Source organism: Trichoderma aggressivum (genome assembly GCF_033847375.1).
Source record: "Trichoderma aggressivum f. europaeum strain CBS 100526 chromosome Unknown scaffold_014, whole genome shotgun sequence".
Taxonomy (NCBI): domain Eukaryota; kingdom Fungi; phylum Ascomycota; class Sordariomycetes; order Hypocreales; family Hypocreaceae; genus Trichoderma; species Trichoderma aggressivum.
The window spans coordinates 221,879-242,388 of record NW_026946380.1 but is presented as its reverse complement, the minus strand read 5'-3'; the positions used below and the strand labels follow the sequence as shown (position 1 = coordinate 242,388).

Sequence of the window (20,510 nt, the reverse complement as noted above, 5' to 3'; positions counted from 1 at the left end):
ATTCCAGAAACCATCCAAAGTATTAGATATCTACGTATTGTATGGATGCTGATCCAATACATGCATCTTCTGTGCCGACTTTGAGCTCCATGTATTTCTCCCCTCTACTCAACCCCTCACCAATGGCGGGGATCGCCCCTCATCTTCAGCTTTGAAATTGAACAATACAATCGATTCACAACAACCCCGGAGACTTCCACCAAACACAATCGCACACACAAATGCCTAAACCATCCACCCATGCCTATATCGCAAACATCACCAATACAAGCTTTTCAATAAATAACATGGCCGCCCCTCTTCCCCCAACCGCCTACGATCCCGCCTCCCCCTCCGAATCCGCCCCTCCACTCCCCTCCGCTCCGTCATCCGTCCTCGGCCCCTCTTCCGTCCTCCAGCCGCCGCTCTCCCGCCGCGGCTCCGGCCCAGGCCTCGTCCTCATCCTCCCGAGCCCCAGCACCATCCCGCCGCTCGGCCCCGATGCAGAAACGCCGCTCGACCCGGAGCCGCTGCTCAAATGGGCCGAGGAAGGCTTCGCCGTTGTCGCCATCACGCTTCCCGAGCCCGAGATGGAACTCACCGGCGATGACGCCTCCGCCTCAGATGTCGTCAACATGATCCGGGATGCCGTGGATGCGCTCAAGAAACATGAAAGTGTCGACACCAAAGACAAGTTTGCCCTTGTCATATACGAGGAAGCCGTTATTAATTCGCTGCTCCTCGACGCGGACCGCCTGCAACAACATGGAATCGTCGGCATCGTCACTTTCTCTCACTCCGCTCCTGAAATCACCACATCAATCCCGCTGCTCGCCCACACCAGCACGCCCTCAAAGTCCAAGGCCAACAGCAGCGATGTGCAAGAGTCCACCGTCACAGCGCACTCTTATCCCGAAACAACGCCTCACTTCATCTTCCCCTCCGCCGCGGCCTACAACAACGCTGCTGCTACCATGTCTCACACACGCAGCCTAATCTTCTTACGAAAACACCTAGGCGGCCCGAATTTCGATCTCGAAGCTATCTGGGAAGAGCACTGCTATTGGGAATTCGAGGCGCGAAGCGTTGCTCAAACCATGGCCACCATGGTGGTGAGTTTCATCCCATCTCCAACAACCTCGCTGTCTGTCATTAGTCTCTTACCCATGAGTTTAGGCGGAGCCATATGTCAATCATATCCCAACGGTGAGTTTTATTCATCAACCAATCCATAAATACAGCTTCAAGTCAGGACAACTAACTCCTCTATGACATGCATAGATGACGGGAGGCATCGGCCGCGAGAAACTAACAGCCTTTTACCGTGACCACTTCATCTTCTGGTAGCCAAAATCCACACTCATCATTCCATCAAACAACCTGCTTCTAACATTTCTAAACGCCAGCAACCCCCCAGACACGCATCTCAAGACCGTCTCCCGCACCATCGGCCCAGACCGCATCATCGGTAAGATCCCCCTCACCTCAAATCACAGAGGCTAACAAACACGCAAAACCAAAATAGACGAATTCATCTTTTGCTGCACCCACACACGTCAAATCCCCTTCCTCGTCCCGGGCATCCCCGTGACGAACAAGCCCCTTGCCATCCCCATGGTCGGTGTCATCAACATCCGTGGCGACAGGCTCTACCACGAGCACATCTGGTGGGATCAAGGAACGGTGCTGCGCCAGCTGGGTATTCTACCGACGCATCTGCCATATGAGGGAGGCCTTGTCAAGCTTCCTGTCGCGGGTGTCGAAACCGCGAGGTTGCTGCTGGATGAGCGAGATGGGACAAGCAACGAGATGATCAAGGGGCCGTTGTAACGGATAATAACAGGAAAGAGGAGAATAAAAGTGGAAAATAATAAGGAGTTGATTGATCTCGTTTATTGATAATGTAGCGCCCTCTTCTTGTACAAACGCCGTCGTGTTCAAATGCTAATCCCCCCTTTTCTCGTATTTCATCCACCACAATGAATCAAGTGACATACCATATACCGTAGTCACAATGCAGGAAATCACCTCCCCTGGCTCTTCCTCAGCCTCCCCTTGCTCATTGGCGGCGCCTTGTTCACCTCGGGGATCTGATATCCCCTTTCCCTCTCCAACCTATGCCTCTCCCAGAAATCGCTCGCCTCCGTGCTCAGCCCACCCTTTCCATCTCGATCGTCCTTTTGGCCCTGCCGCCGTTTCCCTCTTCTCGCCATATATTTCATCATCTTCCTAGCCACAGGCCTCCCTAGCACAGCATACAGCCAGCGCATCATATATCCATACTGCCTGCCGATCCATTTGAAGAACCGCCGCGCAGTAGTGCTCCACGCAACGATGAGCGTCCCAACGATCAAGGCAACACTCGCCGGAATGCCAATGATACCAATCGTCCGCAGCGGCAAATTGTCCCCCCCTCCCCACTCGCGCGTATTCATGCCAAAGATGCCCGTAAAGAACTGCAACGGCAGGAATATGACTGTAAATGTGGTGAAGATCAGGACGCTTCGGCTTTGTGCGCTGGCGAGATCCGCATGCAGCCTACTTAACCGGACTTCGTCGACTTGTGCCTGGCGCTGCACCATCTGAAGCAGCTTGTCGTACTCGTCTCGCGTGCTCTTGACCCGACGTACCATTTCCTCCGTTGTATGGATATACTCTGCCAGCCGCTTCAGCGCTTCAGCGAGGAATCCTCTTCCATGGACTGTGTGCGCTCGCATCTCGGGACGGTTGTAAATGGTGTGCATCGATGAAATTACTTTGGACTGTCTCTCGAAAAGACTAAGCAGCGTCGCAAGTTCGTCTTCAATGTCCCGAAGCTCCAGCAGCGCTGACGTGTTGTCTCTGTTCTCCTGTTCAGCCCGTCGTCCCTCCTCTTTATGGCGCTCCCGAATTGAGCGAGCTTTGTTCTCGACCGGCTCATAATCAAAGGCCTTGTCGCGGAATCCCTCTGAACGGAACTCTTTAAGTGATGTCGTAAGCTTCTCAGTCTAGCATGCGTGTTAGTGACACGTTGGTTATACCCAGAAGGATACAATAGCTTGACTCACCAGAACGCTTATAGCTTCTTCAAATATCCGGAAGACTTCCAAATCAGGATGAGAAGCCCGGTCTAGAAGCACGCTCACCGCATGCAGAGCCGCCAAGGCTGCGAGGTCTAGGGAGTTGTCGCATAGGCGGGTCAAATCTACATTGACATCGTTGAAGATGCTGTCTCGAAGGTCTGCTTGCTGATATAGTGGCCCCTCGATAGGATCACTCTCCCTTTTGGGGAAGAATGAGAGCAAGGTATCTGCAAATCTTTAGCCCAGAATCATACCAACCAGAAAACAACATGGACTTACGGGTAGAGATGGTCCAGACCCATAGCTGATCGACCATCAGCACATTTCCATTCAGCACATCCTTTTCAGTCTCCTCTTCGCCATTCTCCTCAGCCTGTTTGTTTAGCTTCTCCCGCCAGCTAGCTGTTTGACTTGCATTCCCGCTACCACTACCGCTTCCGTTTCCGCTCTTATTGCTGCTTCCTCCGGATCCCAGATCACTGCCAGAAGTCTGGTTATACAGTCCCCGATACTCTGCTACATCGTAGTACCTCTCTTTAGTCAACTTGTACAGCATCTGGTCATCGTCCCGCGATCGAGTATCCCTTATCGATGGATACCCAAACTGATCAAGCGTGCGCCGGCAATTGATTGGCGGATCGTGTCCCAGAAACTCCCATACGACCTGCAACTCCAAGGAATCCGACTTGGCTACAGATTCAGGAATGGGTCGGGCCCTCCCGTGAGCCAGGCGCTTGGCAATCAGTTCACGCCGGCGGATGAGTCTCTTGTACGAGTCAAAGTGAAGGTACGGAAGAAACAGACAGACATACATCTGATCGTCTTCGCCGGGCGGGGAAAGAGAGCGGCTCGGTACCGAATGACCCCGTGGAGACACTAATTATTCACATGGATCAGGTATTGAAGCCTCAAAGAACAACAAAATTAGAGCCCACTTACAAGTTCGAGGCGCCGTAAAGTAGCATCCCGGCTTTGCGTAATGTGCATAATGCTGCGAGTGCCTACCGCGTGTATGCCTCCTAACCCAAAAGTCGTGATTCGACAGAGCAGAAAAATTTTGTTGGTAGGAGACTTGCAATGTTTGGAGAATAGCCTAGGTAGTTGAAGTAGGTGGCGTCAGCGATACAGTCTCCTATTCATGAGGAGATTATCACAAAGTGAAGGAGTGGCAACTTACAGTCACCCACGTAGGGTTATTAAATGGTAAATGAATCCAAACAAACTTGCGAGCTTTGACCATTGGCTTCATGAAAGGAGTTTGAGGGGCATCGTCCTCAACGGCGTTTTCACTCGCTCTATGCCCCTTATCCTTTGCCATCTTTCGAATTTCAAGGACGCTCTCAGGCAGCTTCGGAGACGCATCAAGTCCATCGTCTTCACTATCATTCTCCTCTCCCACGAGAACTCTATCGAATGTGCTGCGGCTCCTCTGAGAGAAGGGTGGAAAGTCGCGATATCGAGGGGGGGACGCACCGCCCATGTCACTGTCAAGGCTCATCGAGCGGCTGAATGAGGATCTCCCTACTCTGCCTCTCAAAGGCGGTGATAAACGATCAATGGCAAGCTCCTGGTCCAAGCTAGCACGCATAAGAGGGGAAGGCTTGCGAAAAGGCGTTGATTGCCGAGGAGGAAGCGAATTAGGTCGAGAAGGAGGCGACAAGGGCCCAACACCAGGCGGAGAAACCATTGCTGTCGGTGCAGATTCTGTGCTCATCCTCGGCCTTGCTCTAGGGGAGTCAACGGGGAGAATAAGAGGCGATGGCGGAATCGACAAGACAGCAGGTGGCGCCGAAGTTCGGTGAAGCGGCGGACGGTGCTCATGTTCATGTTCGTGTTCGTGTTCAGCCTGGTTGATTCCAAGAGCATTCTTCACAGTCATCGGATCGGGAGGAAATGTCACAGGCGCCGGCGGCCCCTCCATGTCGACCAGACCAGTCCTCCCCCTCATGGCCAGAAACCTTCCCTCTTCGGGCGGAACTTCCACCTCGTTCAATCTCTCACTGAGACATGCTTCCGGACCTTTGCTCATAAACTCTCTTAGCGGCAACCTCGTGGACCAAGCCCTCACGGTGCCATCCTCCATGCCTGCCTCGTCAAAGAAGCCATGGACCTCTACCGTCACCTTTTGCTCCAAGTTGAGCATCCATTTCCCCCCTCTTGCGTCCTCCCTGGCGTTGGAATCCGCCTGTTCAATGTTTGCCGCCAGCTGGCGTAGGAACAGTCGCAGAGTGTGCATGTTGTGTCTCCCAAACGAAGCAATGTTGGCATGGTCGCTCTGCAGCGGGAAGATGCGTTCCTGCCGCATTCCGAGAATAGCAGACTTGATGGACGTGAGAGGAGCGGTAAAGTAGATGTTTCCCGAGTTGGCAGACAGGCGGGAGTCGATTGTCTCGTAGAACGTCCACACACGGATATCGTCCGATACGACCTTGAAGTCTTCGTCCACATGTAAGAGAAGATGGTTTCCCATACGCAGATCGTCTGTCAACGACACAGGCAAGGGGACAGATAGTTGAAGCAGGTGCTGGATGCTCGACGCCAGGGTAGGCATGGCGAAGTAGCTGGACCCCTGGTGCGGTGTTCCTACGGCATCATTAGTATCGTTCATCTCAGATCAACATCAACATCAACAACTCAGCCATCATATGGTTCGACTCACCGAAAAAGGCAACCCCGTAACACTCGCGCAAGAGGCTCTCATATCTCGAATCCCTACTGGCCTTGACCAACGCCATCTTGACCACCAGCCCTCCAATGCTGTGGCCAATAAACAGAAGCGGTCTCTCTTGCTGCTTCTCCCGGGTCCTCAACGCCCTCAACTCATCCAGCAGCGCAATCGCCAGCGAGTTGAGCGTCGTCCCTTCGCTAACCTCCGGATGCTCGTACAACAGGATTCGCGCCCTGTTGGCCTCTCGTCGGATACCCTGCCTCACCCACGACGGGTTCTGGCGCTCCGCCTCACGAACCTCGGCATCTCGCATCGACGGCGCGCCAAAATACCGCCCCATGAGGCCATCGCGGTTCCAGCTGCGCAGCGGATGAGCGGCCGGGCATGGAACCGTGACGATGTCGACGCTCGTCTCGTCGTGTGTTAGTCGGCCCTCCGGGTCAAAGGTGAACCGCAGCCCGTCCTGCCCATCCCGCTGCTTCTCGATAAACTGCTCTCCGTCTCCAGGCTTCAAATCCGTCTCGTCGGTGTCGGTGAAGGTGCTTGGCGGCCTCGTTCTGCCAGATCTGGTTCGAGTAGGGGAGGGAAAGGGCACGTCCAAGGCCAGACTGGGGGTGGCCCGCTGTATTACCGGGCGGCCGCCGCCTAGAGCCATAGCTGTCCCCCGCTGTATTTCCCAGCGCTCTCACTAAAGTCCGTGATGGCGACTCTCAGTCCAAGCAAATACATGTATATTGAAAGCAAAAGTCGATTAACTCAGCATCATGAAAGCTCGCTGCTTACAGAAGACGCTCTTTATATAGCATGTGAAAGAGCAGATACACCAAAGCAAAATGTGACATGCAAAGAATCGTCAAAGTCAAATTCCATCACGATCAGCTCCCAGCATTTCTCTCCATCCCCACAGCCCAAATCACACTCTCAACTTACAGAGACTCAACATCACCTGCTCCCAAAGAAAATACGCAAACACCCGCACGCAGCAAAGACCAGGGCCATCTGCCGGCATCAGGCCCCTACCGACGCAAGGCAGATACCGATCAATACGAAGCCAGAAGCTCCCCACAGCCTAGCACGCAGCATAGCATCCGAGACCCCGAGGGCCAGAGGCCACTCGCCCTAGCATCGCAACCCCAGATCACGACCATCTTTCGTACCTCACACCAAAGACCTCGCCCGCAGCTACACTCAAAATCAAGACTGAGACCGGCCCCGCTCAACCCTCCTTGCTGAGCGAAATAACAAAAACATGAATAAATAAATAGATCATTATATAAACTGCGGAAGATCCAAAGCACTTGTTTTGCTCGTGACAGGAGCCGCTCCACGCCGTGGAATGGATGCGAGCCACTGCTGGATCTTTCAGGGGCCCCCCTTCAGCAGGCTTACAAGTTACAGCGCTGACAAGAACTTATACAGGTGACCCCCCCTTTCGGCTCGATATTCTGGCCATGAGACTTGCGCCACCGTGACCGCGGCACATGGCTTTTTTGGGAGCTTCAAAGCAACATACCGCGAAGGGAGTAGCTTGATCGAAATGCAAGACTGCAAGATGCACACGGAGCTTTTAAGCTCATCAGCTATGTGGCAAGTCATTTCTTAAGTCTGAACAAAAACCGCACATGATTGCAAACTGCCATCTCTAGGCTCGGCATTCGTCATCTAGCTCCAGGATGGACTCCAGCTTGTAGGATACTCTGGAGGTGTCTCAAGTAACATGCAGGCATCTCACCAATAATACCAGCTTTTCCTAAATTGGACTGTTCATGGATACTTTATGAGCTTTTTAATTTTGGAATGTAGACACCATCATCAAACCCATGGATAGCATCGGCAGTATTTACGGCAGCCACATTAATATACACAGCCCAGCCCCTGGTATAGAACAGTTACAGACCTTCCAAGACGCAAAACGCAAAACGCAAAACGCAAAACGCAAAACGCAAAGAGAATCAACAAGCTCCCAAAAACGCCAGCCCATACAAGGGGGTATCAACTCGATGTAACTACCAATTAAGCGACCTGTGGAACATCTAATCTGATTTTCGCCTTGAAAACCCATCCACCCCTTTTGTCTTGTCTACAAATCGTCAAGAGTCGTGCAGTGAAGTATCGCATCCGAGTAAAGCCGATTGACCACCATACAACTCTGACCAGGCCGTATGACGACCACACCGTTCGGCCCGAGTTTGAAGGCCTGGTCGTTTCCCATCTTGACGCTAATCTTGCCCGAGGCTACTGAACATGTGCGCACCTTGGTCGCCTCGATGGGCCAGTGATGCGTGTGCCCGGGTTTCAAAATGAGAACGTTGAAGCTAAGGCCTGGCGATATCGTGATAGGATGTTGGTTAGACATGTAGGCGTTGGAAAAGCCAATATCTGGAGTAGTCAGTCAGTTTGGTGTGCTCTCGATATAAGAGTAGCAGCAATGGCGAAGATTGAACTCACTGGTATTCGTCGTCTCATCCTTCATAGTACCAGGGGCTATCTCCCAGTCTTCCATTTCCTCCATCTCGGTCAACTCAGCAGGCGATGGCTTGTGCAGGGCAGTTGTTCCTAGTGGGGGATTCTTCTTCTCAGAATCTTGAACGGGGTATTCCTCAGGTTGCCTTGCCGACGAAGACAAACCGTTGCTCCATCTCATCGTCGTGTCCTCGTCGTCTAATGCCGCTGCCTTGTCGCCCTCTTCCACTGCTGCTTGATAGTTTTTCTGAGGTATCGCCTCTTCTGTCTTGCCTCCAAGATCCTGATCCTGGTGGGCCCATTCGCATTCGTTCTTAGTCCGGTAACAACAAAACTGATATTGACACGCGATGCATGTCACCGACTTGCTGAACACAGCCCTCGCCTCGGCTGGTAGATCTGCAGGCAAACCCACGCAGGGAGAGCTCAGTCGTGACAATCCTTTCCACCTGTCACAGGGATTCATCTCCTCCGCCCTGCCAACAAGATATGCAAGAGCACAGGCATATTGGAGGGGATCAAGCGTCTTATTATGATGATGCTCCCACCATAACCCCGGTAAATTACGAACCTGCCTATACTTCGAGAGTGCGAGTACATCCAACCGAGCAGGGACCTGCTGGGTAGGTGAGAGACTCCTATGTAGGTACCGAAGAACATCGGTCATGGGTAGTCCCAAAGACTGGATAGGAGTAGGCGTTATTGAGGGAGGAGATGGTATTGGCCGCACTATCGGCGGCGGCGACACAAAGGAGTTGGCCTGAACGGGTAAAGGGACTGGTGTAGTTTTGGGCCGCTTTGCCAGTCTCTCTTCCATGGTTTCGGTGCTCGCGTCGCCGCGCAAGGAGCGTTTCGACGTGTCCGGCGGGGCACTTCCTACGACGCCCACTCTACTCGTTGAGAGGCTCCTCTTGCTGAGCAGTTGGAGCTGCTTCTTCCGGTTCTCTGTGTAGTCTGGAACCGCAGGTGGTGGCGCTCCGGGCGACAGGGGGTTGCGAGACACGACGATGCCTGGAGAACTGCCATCTTCGTTCACGTAGTCGCCAACTTTGGAGAATGTGCCATCACCATTGTCATTGAACAAGGAGCGGTTGTGCTTCCCGTGAAAGTGCGACGTCATCGCCCTCATGTTTTGATGAAGAACTCTGCAATCCCGTACGGGGCATATAAAGGCTAATTTCTCGCCGTTTTCGCCATCGTCATATCGTTCCTTGCCGGGTGGAATTGGTGCGTTGTTCGTGCTCTGTTCGGTTCCGTCATCCTCTGGAAGCAACCATGTCAGCTCCGTGTCAAACACAAGCGCCGTGTGCAACATGGTGTAATTACCTATATAAGCATAATATGATGCATTGTCGGCGTTGGTCTGAAGGCCGGTTCGGAGAGTCTCGCCGTCCCCAGTATCCATGGCATCTCCTGGGTCGGAAGGCAAAGGAGAGGCAGATGCAGACGCAGACGCATATGTGGAGGCGGACGCGGCAGAGGAAGCCGTATTAGGTCTCGACTCTCGCCTTTTCGGGTTAACACTCGCAGGTCTATTCAACTCCGTCATCTGCTGCAGCAGAGCCTCTTCTGGCAAGCGCTTCAGGCCAGCCATTGCGTCCGTCTCTGATGTCAATTGCCTTTGAGGCGATGTCCCGGATATCTCTGTCGATTCAAGCCTTGTTGATGCCTTTGGCAAATCCACGTACGTCTGGGGACGTCTTTCTTGGGTAGGACCTGTACCAGGGTAAAAGGTTAGCAGCAACCAACAGCAACAAAGAAACAACACAGGCAGGGAGGGGAGACGGCCAAGTGAATCGAGTGCTGCAGCAAGTTCCAGTTCACTTTGAGCTGACCCTTGGCTCAGTTCGTCCCAACCCGTATCTCCCTGCCCTGTGCGCCCAGCAGAAGCAAACGCAAAACGCAAACAACGCAAACACCATGATCCGCAACTGCTCACCTTGATCTTCCACCTGCGTCTGCTTCTTCTCCCAGTCTCTCTGCGCTTGCACTATGTTCTTGTTCGCCGCCATTGTATTTTGCTTCATCGCCAACCCAGGTGCTGCAGTCGTCGTCGAAGTTGGCGCGCGCATAGGCACGGGTAGAGGCACAGGCGTCTCGATCGGCGGCGCGCTCTGATAGCTCGCAGCTGATGGGAGGATGTCGCTGACAACCATTGGAAGCGGCACATCGTCTCCCTGGCCCGTCTGGCTCTTCACCCGATCCCCCATCGGCGATGACGACGTCCCTCCGAAGGTGTTCCTTTTCCAAAGGGCCCGTCCAGTCCGTTTCATCTTATGTGCTGGATTGCCGTCCTCGGTAGTGGAAGCCATGATTGAGTGCGCGCGGGACAAGAGCCGCTGGTTGCGCCCTATAGTCTAGATATCGTCGGCAAGGGATTGCAGGTTGATTCGGCACGCATCGATTGGATTCACTATCACGATACACAGGTACGGACGTGTCACCACACGGCCTCGGATCGTCGAATTCGAGGCTCGAGCTGCCCAAGCTCCAGGCATGACGCGCAGACAAGCTGCTGCGGCCACGATCGTTGTCTGTATAGGTAAAGGGAATTCGAGGTCGTATCGTGATCGAGCGGTATTCAAGGCGATCAAGCAACTCAGCTCCTATCCCAGCCTTGTAGCCACTCCTTCGCGCTAGGCCGCGGTCAAGCGTGAAGATCGGGCAACCTGGATCTCAATGGGAAAAAGTGCACTCGCGGACTTATAGCGGACTACAGTGGAGCTTCAGTGACGTGCAGTGGGCGAGGGGCACAACCACAAGGCTCTAGTCCAAAGCTGTAGCTTCCAGGGCTCAGGAACAGGCGCGAGCGTGGAAAGGCCGACTGCACTGGATTCGGTAATATCTCGGAGCGCAACTTGCTTCACTTCCTTCATATCAATAGCAGAAGCCGTCCAACATGTGATTCGTGGGATGAACCTGCCCATCACCGCGCAATAGTCCTTTTATTATGATATCGACGATGCTTGAGTGGACGTCAGTACACCATCGTAATATTCAGCTTTGATTCGGCTCTGTAAAGCTTCTCATTCCATGCAATGAAGCCAACAGGAGTGTACCCAGCTTCAAGATGCCACAGATGGATGGTAATAAGATCGATGCAAAACACCCGGCATGAATGGTACCAAACAGGCTTTGGCAAAGATGCACCCGTCCCAACTCTAATTCAAATCAGTCCGTTCATTCGTTTCTACCTACTATACACTTGAACAAGTACAAAATCCCACACATCTCCAAACCTCTCCGCTCATTTATTTGGCCTTCTTTCCAGCCTTCTTCGCCGCCTTCTTCGCAGCCTTTTTGCTAATCGCCTTCATCACCTTGCCGTCACCGCCGCTCTCCGCCCTCTTCTTCTCCGCCTCCTTCTGCCCAGCAATCTCCCTCTCCCTCCTCCACCGTCTATGTCTAAACCACTGCTTGCGTGTCCTAAACGCCTTCGTCTTCAAGCCCGTCGTCTTCACCAGCCGACCAATGCGCCAGTTGTCCTCGCGGTAGCTGTAATCCGATCTCAGCCTCAGCAGTCTGTCGGGCTCTCCAGCCTCCACCCGTGTGACCTCAAAGGGAATTCCCGACGGCGAAACCTCAGCCTTAGCCGCCTCAGTCCGTATCGTGTGCACCGTCTTGTTGAGCTTGCGCTTTCGCTCGGCGTGCAGTGGATAGGGCAGCGTGTCTTCCTTGTTGAAGACGACGCCAATGTACTTTCGGTCGGGGTGCTTCGCGGGATCGCGGTAGTACTTGACATAGCCAGTCGCCATGGCGTGGATGGTGTGATCGCGGCCCATGATGCAGTTCTCGCCTGGCCACCAATGTGTTCCGCGTTGCTTGTAGAGAATATTGCCCGGAATGACGAATTGATCTATGTTCGGAGACAGACACACTCGAGTTAGCAAAACTCGTATCCTCCCCTTGGAACCTTGAATTGCAGTGTAGACGTACCTCCAGTCCGCTTAGCACCCAGCTTGTTAGGAATTCCCCTCTTGCTCTTCTTCCTGTAGGCTCCCTGCGCCTTCACCGAAGCATTTCTTCGACCTTGAACCAAGGCATTGGCCAATTGAGCCCCCAGAGGAGCAACAGCGCTGTTGACAACACTCGGCCTGGAAATGCCAGTCACAGCAGCCAATATCGGCCGCTGCATCATGAAGAACCGCATGGCCATGCGACGTTCCCCTCTCGTCGTGGGGGGATTTTTTTTTTTTTGGCCTACGAGGGGTTTGATGTCAAAATGCTTCAATGCACCTTTGCATGATCCTAGCCCAAGAGTTGCCAAATTTGGAGGTTTTGACGCTTAGTCATCTCGAGCGTCTCTTATCGATAAGAATTTGTAGTGGCCAGCTTATCCATCCAGAGCAGCTCTCCCAGTCGCAAGATTGTCATCACACGACCTTGTCAGTTGTCTCGATCTTGATCCTATTTTTCCCATAGTCGAGGATAAAAGCTCCTCAAAATGCGCCTCCTAATAGCACTCCTGTCTTTCTTCGCACTCGCCAATGCCCAATTTGGCTTCTTCGACCAAATGTTTGGCGGCGGCGGCGGCGGCGGCGGCCATCACCAAGAGAAGCGCCAGCAGAACAACCCTAGTGACGCTCGCCACTATCAACACCAATACACACATTGTAAGTTGCAGCTTTCACGCTTCTACCTTGTTATGCAGCCCCAAAGAACATATTAGAAGAGTACAGAGCTGACGTGAAGATGCGACAAAGCTGCCTGTGACAACTACCTCTGTCCCGACACTCTCGCCTGCGTCCACTTCCCTCACCACTGCCCCTGCGCATGGGACGCCCACGACGACAAGTTTGAGCTCGCAGAGGGAATGCGCACGTGCGTTTCAAAAGGCGGCTTCAAGCAGGGAGAAACCGCACGCAAGATTGAACTGGCGCGCAAGGGTTTGCTTTGAGTGACGGCGGCGGGACGGTTCGTCCTTGGGAAGCACAAAAGATGCGATGCGACATAACACACGACACGACATGATACACTTGACGCACGATTCTGGAAATATTGTGGAAATAAGGAGATGGGACAGCTTATAGAATGATAAAAAATGGAAATTGCAACTTGTGGAAAAGAGCTGCCTTCAAAAGCGCCAGCTCTAAGCTTCAACCCCCGTCAGTCATAAAGACGTGCAATGCCTGTTCCAACAACCACAATTCGCAGATGCCCAAAGGCTCGAGATAAACCACTTGCTTAGTCCATCCCCAAACCGCCCATCATGCTGTTTCACGCAAGGGACTCATTGTCGTCTTGCGTACGTTTCTCGTTCACCATTCACATATCCACTGCAAACGCCTCATGTTCGTATCCATAGAACTCCACCCAAGGTCTTGTTGCGTATCCCATAAAAGACTGGCCAACAAGAAGATAAAAAAGAAAAGGGAAAAAAAGCCTCCATTCCATGACCATATGCAGCGGTGCAACGAGATGTAATAATAACAATAAGAAGAAGTAGAAACCAAACCGGGTTGCGTGGTAAAGCCTCTCTCTCTTTCAACTACGCTGACCCATTGACAAAATTTGCAGGCAAGGGGGGAACAGGCGGGACTCCGTTCTCTCCCTCATTGTCATCATCATCGTCATCGTCCTCATCCTCGTCATCTGGGATCGCCTCCGGATGTCCCAGAATGTGGGCTACGCTCTTCATCTCATAGTGCTTCTTCCGCATCTCCTCGAACTTGCGGTGCTTCTCCCTTTCTTCGGGGGAGAGCCCCACAACCTCCTCTTCGGCGGAAGGGGTGACGCTCTCCTTGTCCACATGGACCGTCTTTTCGCTGGAGCTGCGCGACGCCGGCGGCGGTCTCTCCGGGATTTCTTCCTCTGGTTCGCCCAGCGATAGGCCCGGAATGTCGTCTTCAGCACCAGCACGTTGATTCTTGCGACCAGAAGGAACACCGTCCAGGCCGCCCTGTGCCTCTTCTTCGTCGTCGGAGGGGTCTTCTGTCGGGTCGTAGTGTTTCGCATAGGGAGTCTTTGGTTCGGTGATTTTCATAGTCGAGGTGCGCTCCTGCTCCGTCAGGTACAGGTTGGCCTCATCCCACTTGAGACGCTGGGCCGAATCAGACGGGTCGGTGATGCTGTTGGAGGAGTGGCGGCGGGAGCCCGCTCCGGAAGACGACCGTCGGTGTCCGGCGTTGATCTGGGTGTTTGCGAGGGTAACCTCCTTTCGAGCCTCGTCGGGAGAGTGAGGGGTGTTGAAGGAAGGGTTTTTGAGGATGCCTGCACGTCCAGTCCAGAGTCAGCGATGGCAACGAATAATAAGAAACAATGTAATTCCACAAAATCGAGACTCACCCCTGGGCCGTTTGGCATCCGGGCCCGGTGGGCTGTGAGAGGGCGGCGAGCGCTCGACTGAAGTCATCCTGGCGTCTTTTTCCCGCCTCGGCGTGACTTTGCTGGTAAGAATCGAGGCTGCGATAGCGCGGGCTGAGGCTCTCGTGGGAAGGCAGCCGTGCGTCGTAGCTTGCAGGTGATGGAGGTCGTGTGAGTGCGAGTAGAGGCAGAAGCAGGCAGAAGCAGAATCACGTTGCCAGCGACAAGAGAGAAATAGTTTTTTGTGTTTACTAGTATGCACAAGCTGGGATGTGCTCTGTCGAGGTGGGGAGAAGGCAGCCCAAGCTTGTGAGCGGGGGATACAAATACAAAGCGCTCAAGCTGTGCAGCTCAGCGGATTTAGTGGCCGCTAGCCGCTGCCAGATGACGCAGCGGTGGCATGTCGCCACGCCCCATTTCCAAGATTGGTTGATCACAAGCCAGTGGAACTATCAGCAGCTCAACTTCTGGTTCTTGTTTTCTTCTGACTGGCACCCGACCATGGCAAGATGGTGATCCTCTCCTGCTTCTGCTGCATGTCTTGTCAGGGTATTGGGGAAAATACGAACAAGCATGTGTTTTCGGACAATTTGCTCCCACCTTGGCCTGCGATCTACAACACCACAACGCATCGTCTCCCCATCCATCCATTCGTCCATCTTCTTCATGCAATGGTATATAATCGGGAATCATATTACTGTCTTTAATTTCTACGGGCATCCCTTGCCCTGGCCACAGCACTACACAGAGATGCCGGGCTACTAATTGCACTACCAAGTTCACAAACCAACCGCCATGCTAAACTTCATTGCTTCGTCCCGAGGTAATCGACCAGCCCACCATGCGGATATTGCCCAACCCAAGATACAAGAGATAAAGACAAACACGACAAAGAAGATGGGAATCTCAACTATGCTCCGCAAAAAAAAGAAAGAAAAAAATCTCAAGAGAGAGGGGATGTAGGCCGGTGCGAGGGGGGTAAATATGTCCAACTCATATGAATGTGTTATTACAGACGGACGCTCTCTCGCCTCAAATATTAAACAAAAAAAGAGAATGGATAAAGGTAGCGCATGATATTGTGAGTCGTGCAACGCATAAGTAGTCTCAAAACGACCATCATGTTGATAAACAGGGTGAAGGAGATCCAAAACAGCAATGCCCGCCTTTCCATCAGGCTAGATTTTGTTCTTCGGGACCAGGTTGAGCACTGCGACGACAAGATTATACCCAGTGCGGTAGCATACGCTTTTATCCTTTTCCGAGCTCCAGATATCAACACAGCTTCGCAGTGTGTCGAGAATAATCTGTCGGGGCGGAATGGCGCATCCCATGGCAGCAGCACCAGTTAGGGGTGCATCTGCCCGGAGGACATGGATGTATGTTGTCAAGGTTGCGGAGAAGAAGTCCAGCACGAAAGCTCGTCCGACCAAATCCAGGCGCAGGTGCGGTTCGCCGGCCCACATCTCACGGTAGTGTACCAGCAGCGCGAGGCAGCACTCTAGGGACGACCAGTACGACTCGGGAAACATGACGGGCCCTTCTGGGTGCAAGGCAAAGGGGCGATGCAGAACCATGAGGCACCGTCGCAAAAAGATGTCGACCGTGGTGCGTTGCAGCTGTCCGGTACAGACCCGCTGGGCGTGGCTCATGAGCTCTCGTAGCTGCGCGTTGTAGCGCAGCACGTCGGGGTAAGATATTTGCTCCTTGTTGGAATTGATCTGCGCCATGACGGCCAGCACGGTTGGCAGTGACTGGTACAGCACCATCTGCAGGCTGTCCGGCGGGCCCCAATCAGGGATCTTCTCCAGTGTACCAAGTTCATCTGGTCGTGTAAGGGGCGGCATTCCGGTGCACATGGCCACCTTGACATCAAGATAGAGGATTGTGAGCCACAGCTTCCGCCGGGAATCTTTTTCCTCCTGGTTGCGCCCCTCATCCTCCAGACTCGACGGGTCCTGAGGAAGGCCGTAGATGAAGGCCGTGCGAACGAGCAGTCCGAGCAGAGACCAGCATGAATCCACGGACCAGCAAGTGGGATTGCAGACTTGCTTGGCCACAACCATGAGGGCCAGGGTTTTGAGGGCTAATAAAGTCGGTCGGAAGGAGAACGGCGTCTGCATAAGACACGCCTCAGCAGCCATCATGAGCTCCGTGGCAACGGGAGGCTCCCCTTCCGGAGAGGCAAAGCTGCCCAGGCCCATGACCATGAGGAACTGCGCTAGCCAACAAAGATCCGAGGCATTGGGATCCATCCAGTAGCGTTCAATCTCACGCCTGAATATGTGAATGTCCACGATTGGATTTACCACATCGAGCAGCTCGAGATACCGCTGAAGATACTTCTCGTGGTTTGCCCTCTCACTCGTCAACAATCGAGTGACAGCATCGCGAGTGTAGTACTTGCTGGCCCCGGGAGTACCAAAGGGGAAATTGCCTGGTAGTGTGAAGTTGGCCAAGCAAGCATTTGTAGCCACATCCTCAAGGGCGGCAGCCAGTGGTGCTGATTCCAAAGTTGTCAAGGTGCCAATCTACTCTCAGCAGTCAGCAGCATGCACGCGGCATACGTTTTACTGTACAAGTCAACATACCTTGGTCATGAGGTCTCGCCAATGGCTGGATCCCCGTACTTTGTGTTGGACCTGCCAAGTAGCAAGAACCGTCGTTGTCTCCTCGCTGTTGCTGGATGGGGCTGTGGGACAAGGGAACTTTCCGCCGTTGGGGCCCTTGTTGTAACTGTAATAGCACTCTCTTCCGTTACCGCTCGTCTTGCAGCGACCGCACGGCAACTCCTTGTCGCACTTTACCTTGAGGCGGTGGCAGCGCAGGCAGCTCAGGCAATTGCGCTTGCGCTTGCGGACAACGCGCAGCTGGTTTGCTGCCGCGGCCCCGGCCCCGGCACCTTCGATCGGCATGCCATTAGCATCAACGGCGTGAGGCTCAGGGCTCTCAGTCGACGCAGTGGGGGAGATGAGGCCATTCTGTCCTGGTATGCCCTGGGCAGGGTCGCCGTTGACGGGAGGAGATGATGCCAGAGCAGTTGCGGCCCTGGCCTGACGTGATGAGTTTGGGGAGGCAGAAGTGGCGCCGTTGGCAGCGGCAGCCACCGCACCGGGAACAGCGACTCCATTGACATCGAAGCTACAGCGCACGCCAGCCTGGATGCATCGTGAGCAGGAAGGCTTGAGCAGATCGCAGCGCCGTTTGAAGTGGCGGCAGCGGTCACACGTCTTGACCTCGCGCATATGGGGCATGCTATTCTTCACACCAAGCAAGAGCAGTCAATGGGTGGTTCTCAGTCCCGGCCGGTACAAAAAAGCGAAGACGAATGTCTCGCCCTCGAACGACGGGTAGTGGCACCGAGTTGGCGAAACAATGAGCGGGGGGGACAGGTGAAGAATGTCTGGTGTGTTTCCCACGGGTGACAGACGGGAGGGCGTGCGTTGCGCTTTGTCTAAGATGTTGGATCGGAGGATTGTTGGAGACGTGTTTTGGATCAAATGCTTTGTGCTGGCCCAGCGCAGTGTCGAGAGAGCCGTGCTGCAGCAGGCGAAATGGAAACCACCAGGCTGAAACCAGGCTATTTCAAGAATACCTATTTTCAGCCGCGCAGAGCAGATGCTGGCCCCCAGTAGCAGCTTAGACGCAGCCTCGGGGACACACACAGCGTAGCTGAGAGCACAGAACACAGACACGTTGGTCAACCAGATCAAAAGTCGGGGCGAGAGGGGGGAGGCCCGTTAGCGAGGCGTTGGTCGTCCCGCTTGCGTTCCCGCCTGGACGGTTGCTTGCTGTGGTCTTTTTGCAAGCGCAGCGTCAATGTCCTGCGCGTGAGATCAATGATCATGCACTCAATCGATGGTTGAGCGTGGCAATGAGGGAAAAGAGATGAGGAGTCGGCGGTAAGCGGCCAAACAAGCGAGGCGACCTTGTTAAATGCGAGAAGGATTAAGGGCCTGGCAAAGTCGGCCGCAGATATCGCCGGCTCTGGACCGAGCTAGGAGCCGTTTTTTCTCTTCTCTTAGCAGTGCTGTGCTGCGCTGCTGCTGCTAGCACGAGGTGCCTGCTGAGCAAGCAAGCTAGGCGCCACACGCAGCTCAAATTTACTGGATTTGGAGGGCGTCTGCTGCGCTAGGCCGCTAGCTTTTAGCGCCGCAGCGTCCTGTCCTTCTCTATGGAGGGCGGCTGCGGGGGGGGGCGGATGCAATGGTGCCGCTGGGAGCCGGACGTCAAACTGCACTGACGGCTGAGTTGTGCCTTGGATATCGTCCAGCGCTGCGTCTGCCAGGAACACGTCCAGGCGTCGACAAACAGGTGCTCTGCTCGTCCAGAGATTTCATCGTCGTCGCTTACTAATATTCCATAGGCATCGCGTCTCGTCTCGTCTCGTTTCGAGCTTCTTCATGGCAGCAGGTCGGTCCATGGACATTCCATCGCGTCTGTGGAGCGAGGTGGTGGAGATGTGGCCGGGCCTACTGTATTCACCAGGCTTGCCTGGGCTGACCAACATGCGGAAAACGGATTAATTAGGAGGGTCGCCATCACCTCTAAATGGCCAGTCGTTAGCATGCAACTGCCAGACTAGGATCCGGCCGACCAGGGGGATCGCTTTGGGGCCAAGGCCTGGCTAGATGAGGCCAAGCCGGCGCTGGTGCTGGAGCTGGAGCCGGCGCTGGAACTCTGGCTGCTTGGTCCCGGAGAAAGAAGCTTTGGGATAACCAGGCGCTAGGGCGTGGCAGCTAGGTAAGTCGCAGAAGCCAGAAGCGCAGCGAGCATCCATGTTTGGCTCTCGACGTGACCTGTCAAGGGTCCAGGCCGTTGCGTGGCGACGCCGGGCCTAGCTTTGGCGCAGACTAGCATCGGCAAGTGAATCGAGGCGCTTTCGATAAGATGTAGCACTGCCGCTGGCCTCTGAATTTTGCTAGTTTGCTTGTCGCAGTCTTACAGTATTCGAGTGGGAGCCATCAAGGCTCGGCAAGGCGGAGAAGGGTTTGATGTCTGGTCGCTGAAGCGAGGTGGATAAGGTCCTGGTGCGGAAGCTCTAGCCAAGTCGAGTCCGGTCGCCTGTGCTCTCTTGATTGCGCCAGGCCGTTCAAACGAAACAAGATTGATGGCTAGGACGTTCGGATGCCAGAGAGCAAGGACCTGTACCTGTACCTATACCTACCTGTACAAGTACTTGGCCTGGGATTGAAGCGGGTGTCAGTGCCGCTAGGAACGGCAGCTTTCTGGCTAAACAGCATCAATCCTTCGTGCTCCGCGCAGACGCCTTCCTCTTCTCGACCACGAACACGGAGCGGCATACCTGTAAGGCTGAAGCAACCGATTACACTTGCAATCCCCTCGGTTCGTCTTCGCACCTACATACATACAGACACACGCACTGTACGGTGCATGTGGTAGGTGGGCGGATGATCCGGGAAGACGCTGGAATGCACTGCAACGCCGGGTTTCACGTATCGAGAGGCCCGGCCATGGTCCGAAAACGTGGTGGCTGCAGGCCCTAGTCGCGGTGAACCGATCTGTCCCTGCTCCAGAGGCTGTTCAAACGCCAGTTGCCACTCAATAGCCCGTCACGGGGAGCATCTAACAGATCTCGCTTCCCAGCCAGTATTGCTTGACGTGGTAGCAGTGCGACGGTGTCTCGTGCGAGGCCATTATCCACGAAAAACGGCTGCCTTGCTGCTTACCTTGGGGTCTCCATTAGCAAGCAGCCCGCGTGGTGGATAGGTATGATTCATGCTGTACCCTCAGTGCCGTAAGTATTGATTGATGCGCAAAGTACGCATACAGGTGCGTGTATGTAGGTACTCGTACATGCTGGAGCGACCAGGTTGGCGACAGGGGAGAGAGAGGCCACCAAGTTGAGGGGAGGGGGGAACCGCATCTTCAACGAGGCCTCAGGCCAAAACACCAAGATACATGCTCTTGCCTCTGCTTTTCGCAGTCTCGGCATGTACACTTGTCTGCCTACATCATGTACTTGGTGCTCATGCGCATGCAACTCCTTCTTGGCTGCATCAAGCGGGAAGTGA

The 20,510-nt window shown here is 54.1% G+C and overlaps 8 protein-coding genes across 8 annotated transcripts; 2 read left to right on the top strand and 6 right to left on the bottom strand.

The window, feature by feature from the left end:
- Positions 1-221: 221 nt before the first annotated feature.
- Triagg1_4466 (uncharacterized protein) lies at positions 222-1,809 on the top strand (the record flags this gene model as incomplete). Its single annotated transcript, XM_062898872.1, has 5 exons — positions 222-1,091; positions 1,156-1,185; positions 1,261-1,322; positions 1,386-1,447; positions 1,505-1,809. 5 exons carry the CDS (start codon positions 222-224, stop codon positions 1,807-1,809), a joined length of 1,329 nt encoding a protein of 442 aa, XP_062756483.1.
- Positions 1,810-2,003: 194 nt separating this feature from the next.
- Triagg1_4465 (uncharacterized protein) lies at positions 2,004-6,364 on the bottom strand (the record flags this gene model as incomplete). The annotated part of the gene is made up of 6 exons (XM_062898871.1): positions 2,004-2,966; positions 3,027-3,268; positions 3,321-3,917; positions 3,981-4,134; positions 4,219-5,624; positions 5,701-6,364. 6 exons carry the CDS (start codon positions 6,362-6,364, stop codon positions 2,004-2,006), a joined length of 4,026 nt encoding a protein of 1,341 aa, XP_062756482.1.
- A 1,425-nt stretch (positions 6,365-7,789) lies between these two features.
- Positions 7,790-10,484, bottom strand: Triagg1_4464 (uncharacterized protein; the record flags this gene model as incomplete). Its single annotated transcript, XM_062898870.1, has 3 exons — positions 7,790-8,088; positions 8,158-9,888; positions 10,112-10,484. 3 exons carry the CDS (start codon positions 10,482-10,484, stop codon positions 7,790-7,792), a joined length of 2,403 nt encoding a protein of 800 aa, XP_062756481.1.
- Positions 10,485-11,423: 939 nt separating this feature from the next.
- Triagg1_4463 (uncharacterized protein) lies at positions 11,424-12,328 on the bottom strand (the record flags this gene model as incomplete). The annotated part of the gene is made up of 2 exons (XM_062898869.1): positions 11,424-12,028; positions 12,109-12,328. 2 exons carry the CDS (start codon positions 12,326-12,328, stop codon positions 11,424-11,426), a joined length of 825 nt encoding a protein of 274 aa, XP_062756480.1.
- A 288-nt stretch (positions 12,329-12,616) lies between these two features.
- Positions 12,617-13,069, top strand: Triagg1_4462 (uncharacterized protein; the record flags this gene model as incomplete). The annotated part of the gene is made up of 2 exons (XM_062898868.1): positions 12,617-12,785; positions 12,876-13,069. The coding sequence occupies 2 exons, from the start codon at positions 12,617-12,619 to the stop codon at positions 13,067-13,069; spliced, it is 363 nt and encodes a 120-aa protein (XP_062756479.1).
- A 591-nt stretch (positions 13,070-13,660) lies between these two features.
- On the bottom strand, positions 13,661-14,524 carry Triagg1_4461 (uncharacterized protein; the record flags this gene model as incomplete). The annotated part of the gene is made up of 2 exons (XM_062898867.1): positions 13,661-14,382; positions 14,458-14,524. 2 exons carry the CDS (start codon positions 14,522-14,524, stop codon positions 13,661-13,663), a joined length of 789 nt encoding a protein of 262 aa, XP_062756478.1.
- Positions 14,525-15,653: 1,129 nt separating this feature from the next.
- Positions 15,654-17,720, bottom strand: Triagg1_4460 (transcriptional regulator family: Fungal Specific TF; the record flags this gene model as incomplete). Its single annotated transcript, XM_062898866.1, has 2 exons — positions 15,654-17,006; positions 17,067-17,720. 2 exons carry the CDS (start codon positions 17,718-17,720, stop codon positions 15,654-15,656), a joined length of 2,007 nt encoding a protein of 668 aa, XP_062756477.1.
- A 776-nt stretch (positions 17,721-18,496) lies between these two features.
- Triagg1_4459 (uncharacterized protein) lies at positions 18,497-18,985 on the bottom strand (the record flags this gene model as incomplete). Its single annotated transcript, XM_062898865.1, has 2 exons — positions 18,497-18,756; positions 18,829-18,985. 2 exons carry the CDS (start codon positions 18,983-18,985, stop codon positions 18,497-18,499), a joined length of 417 nt encoding a protein of 138 aa, XP_062756476.1.
- Positions 18,986-20,510: the final 1,525 nt, after the last annotated feature.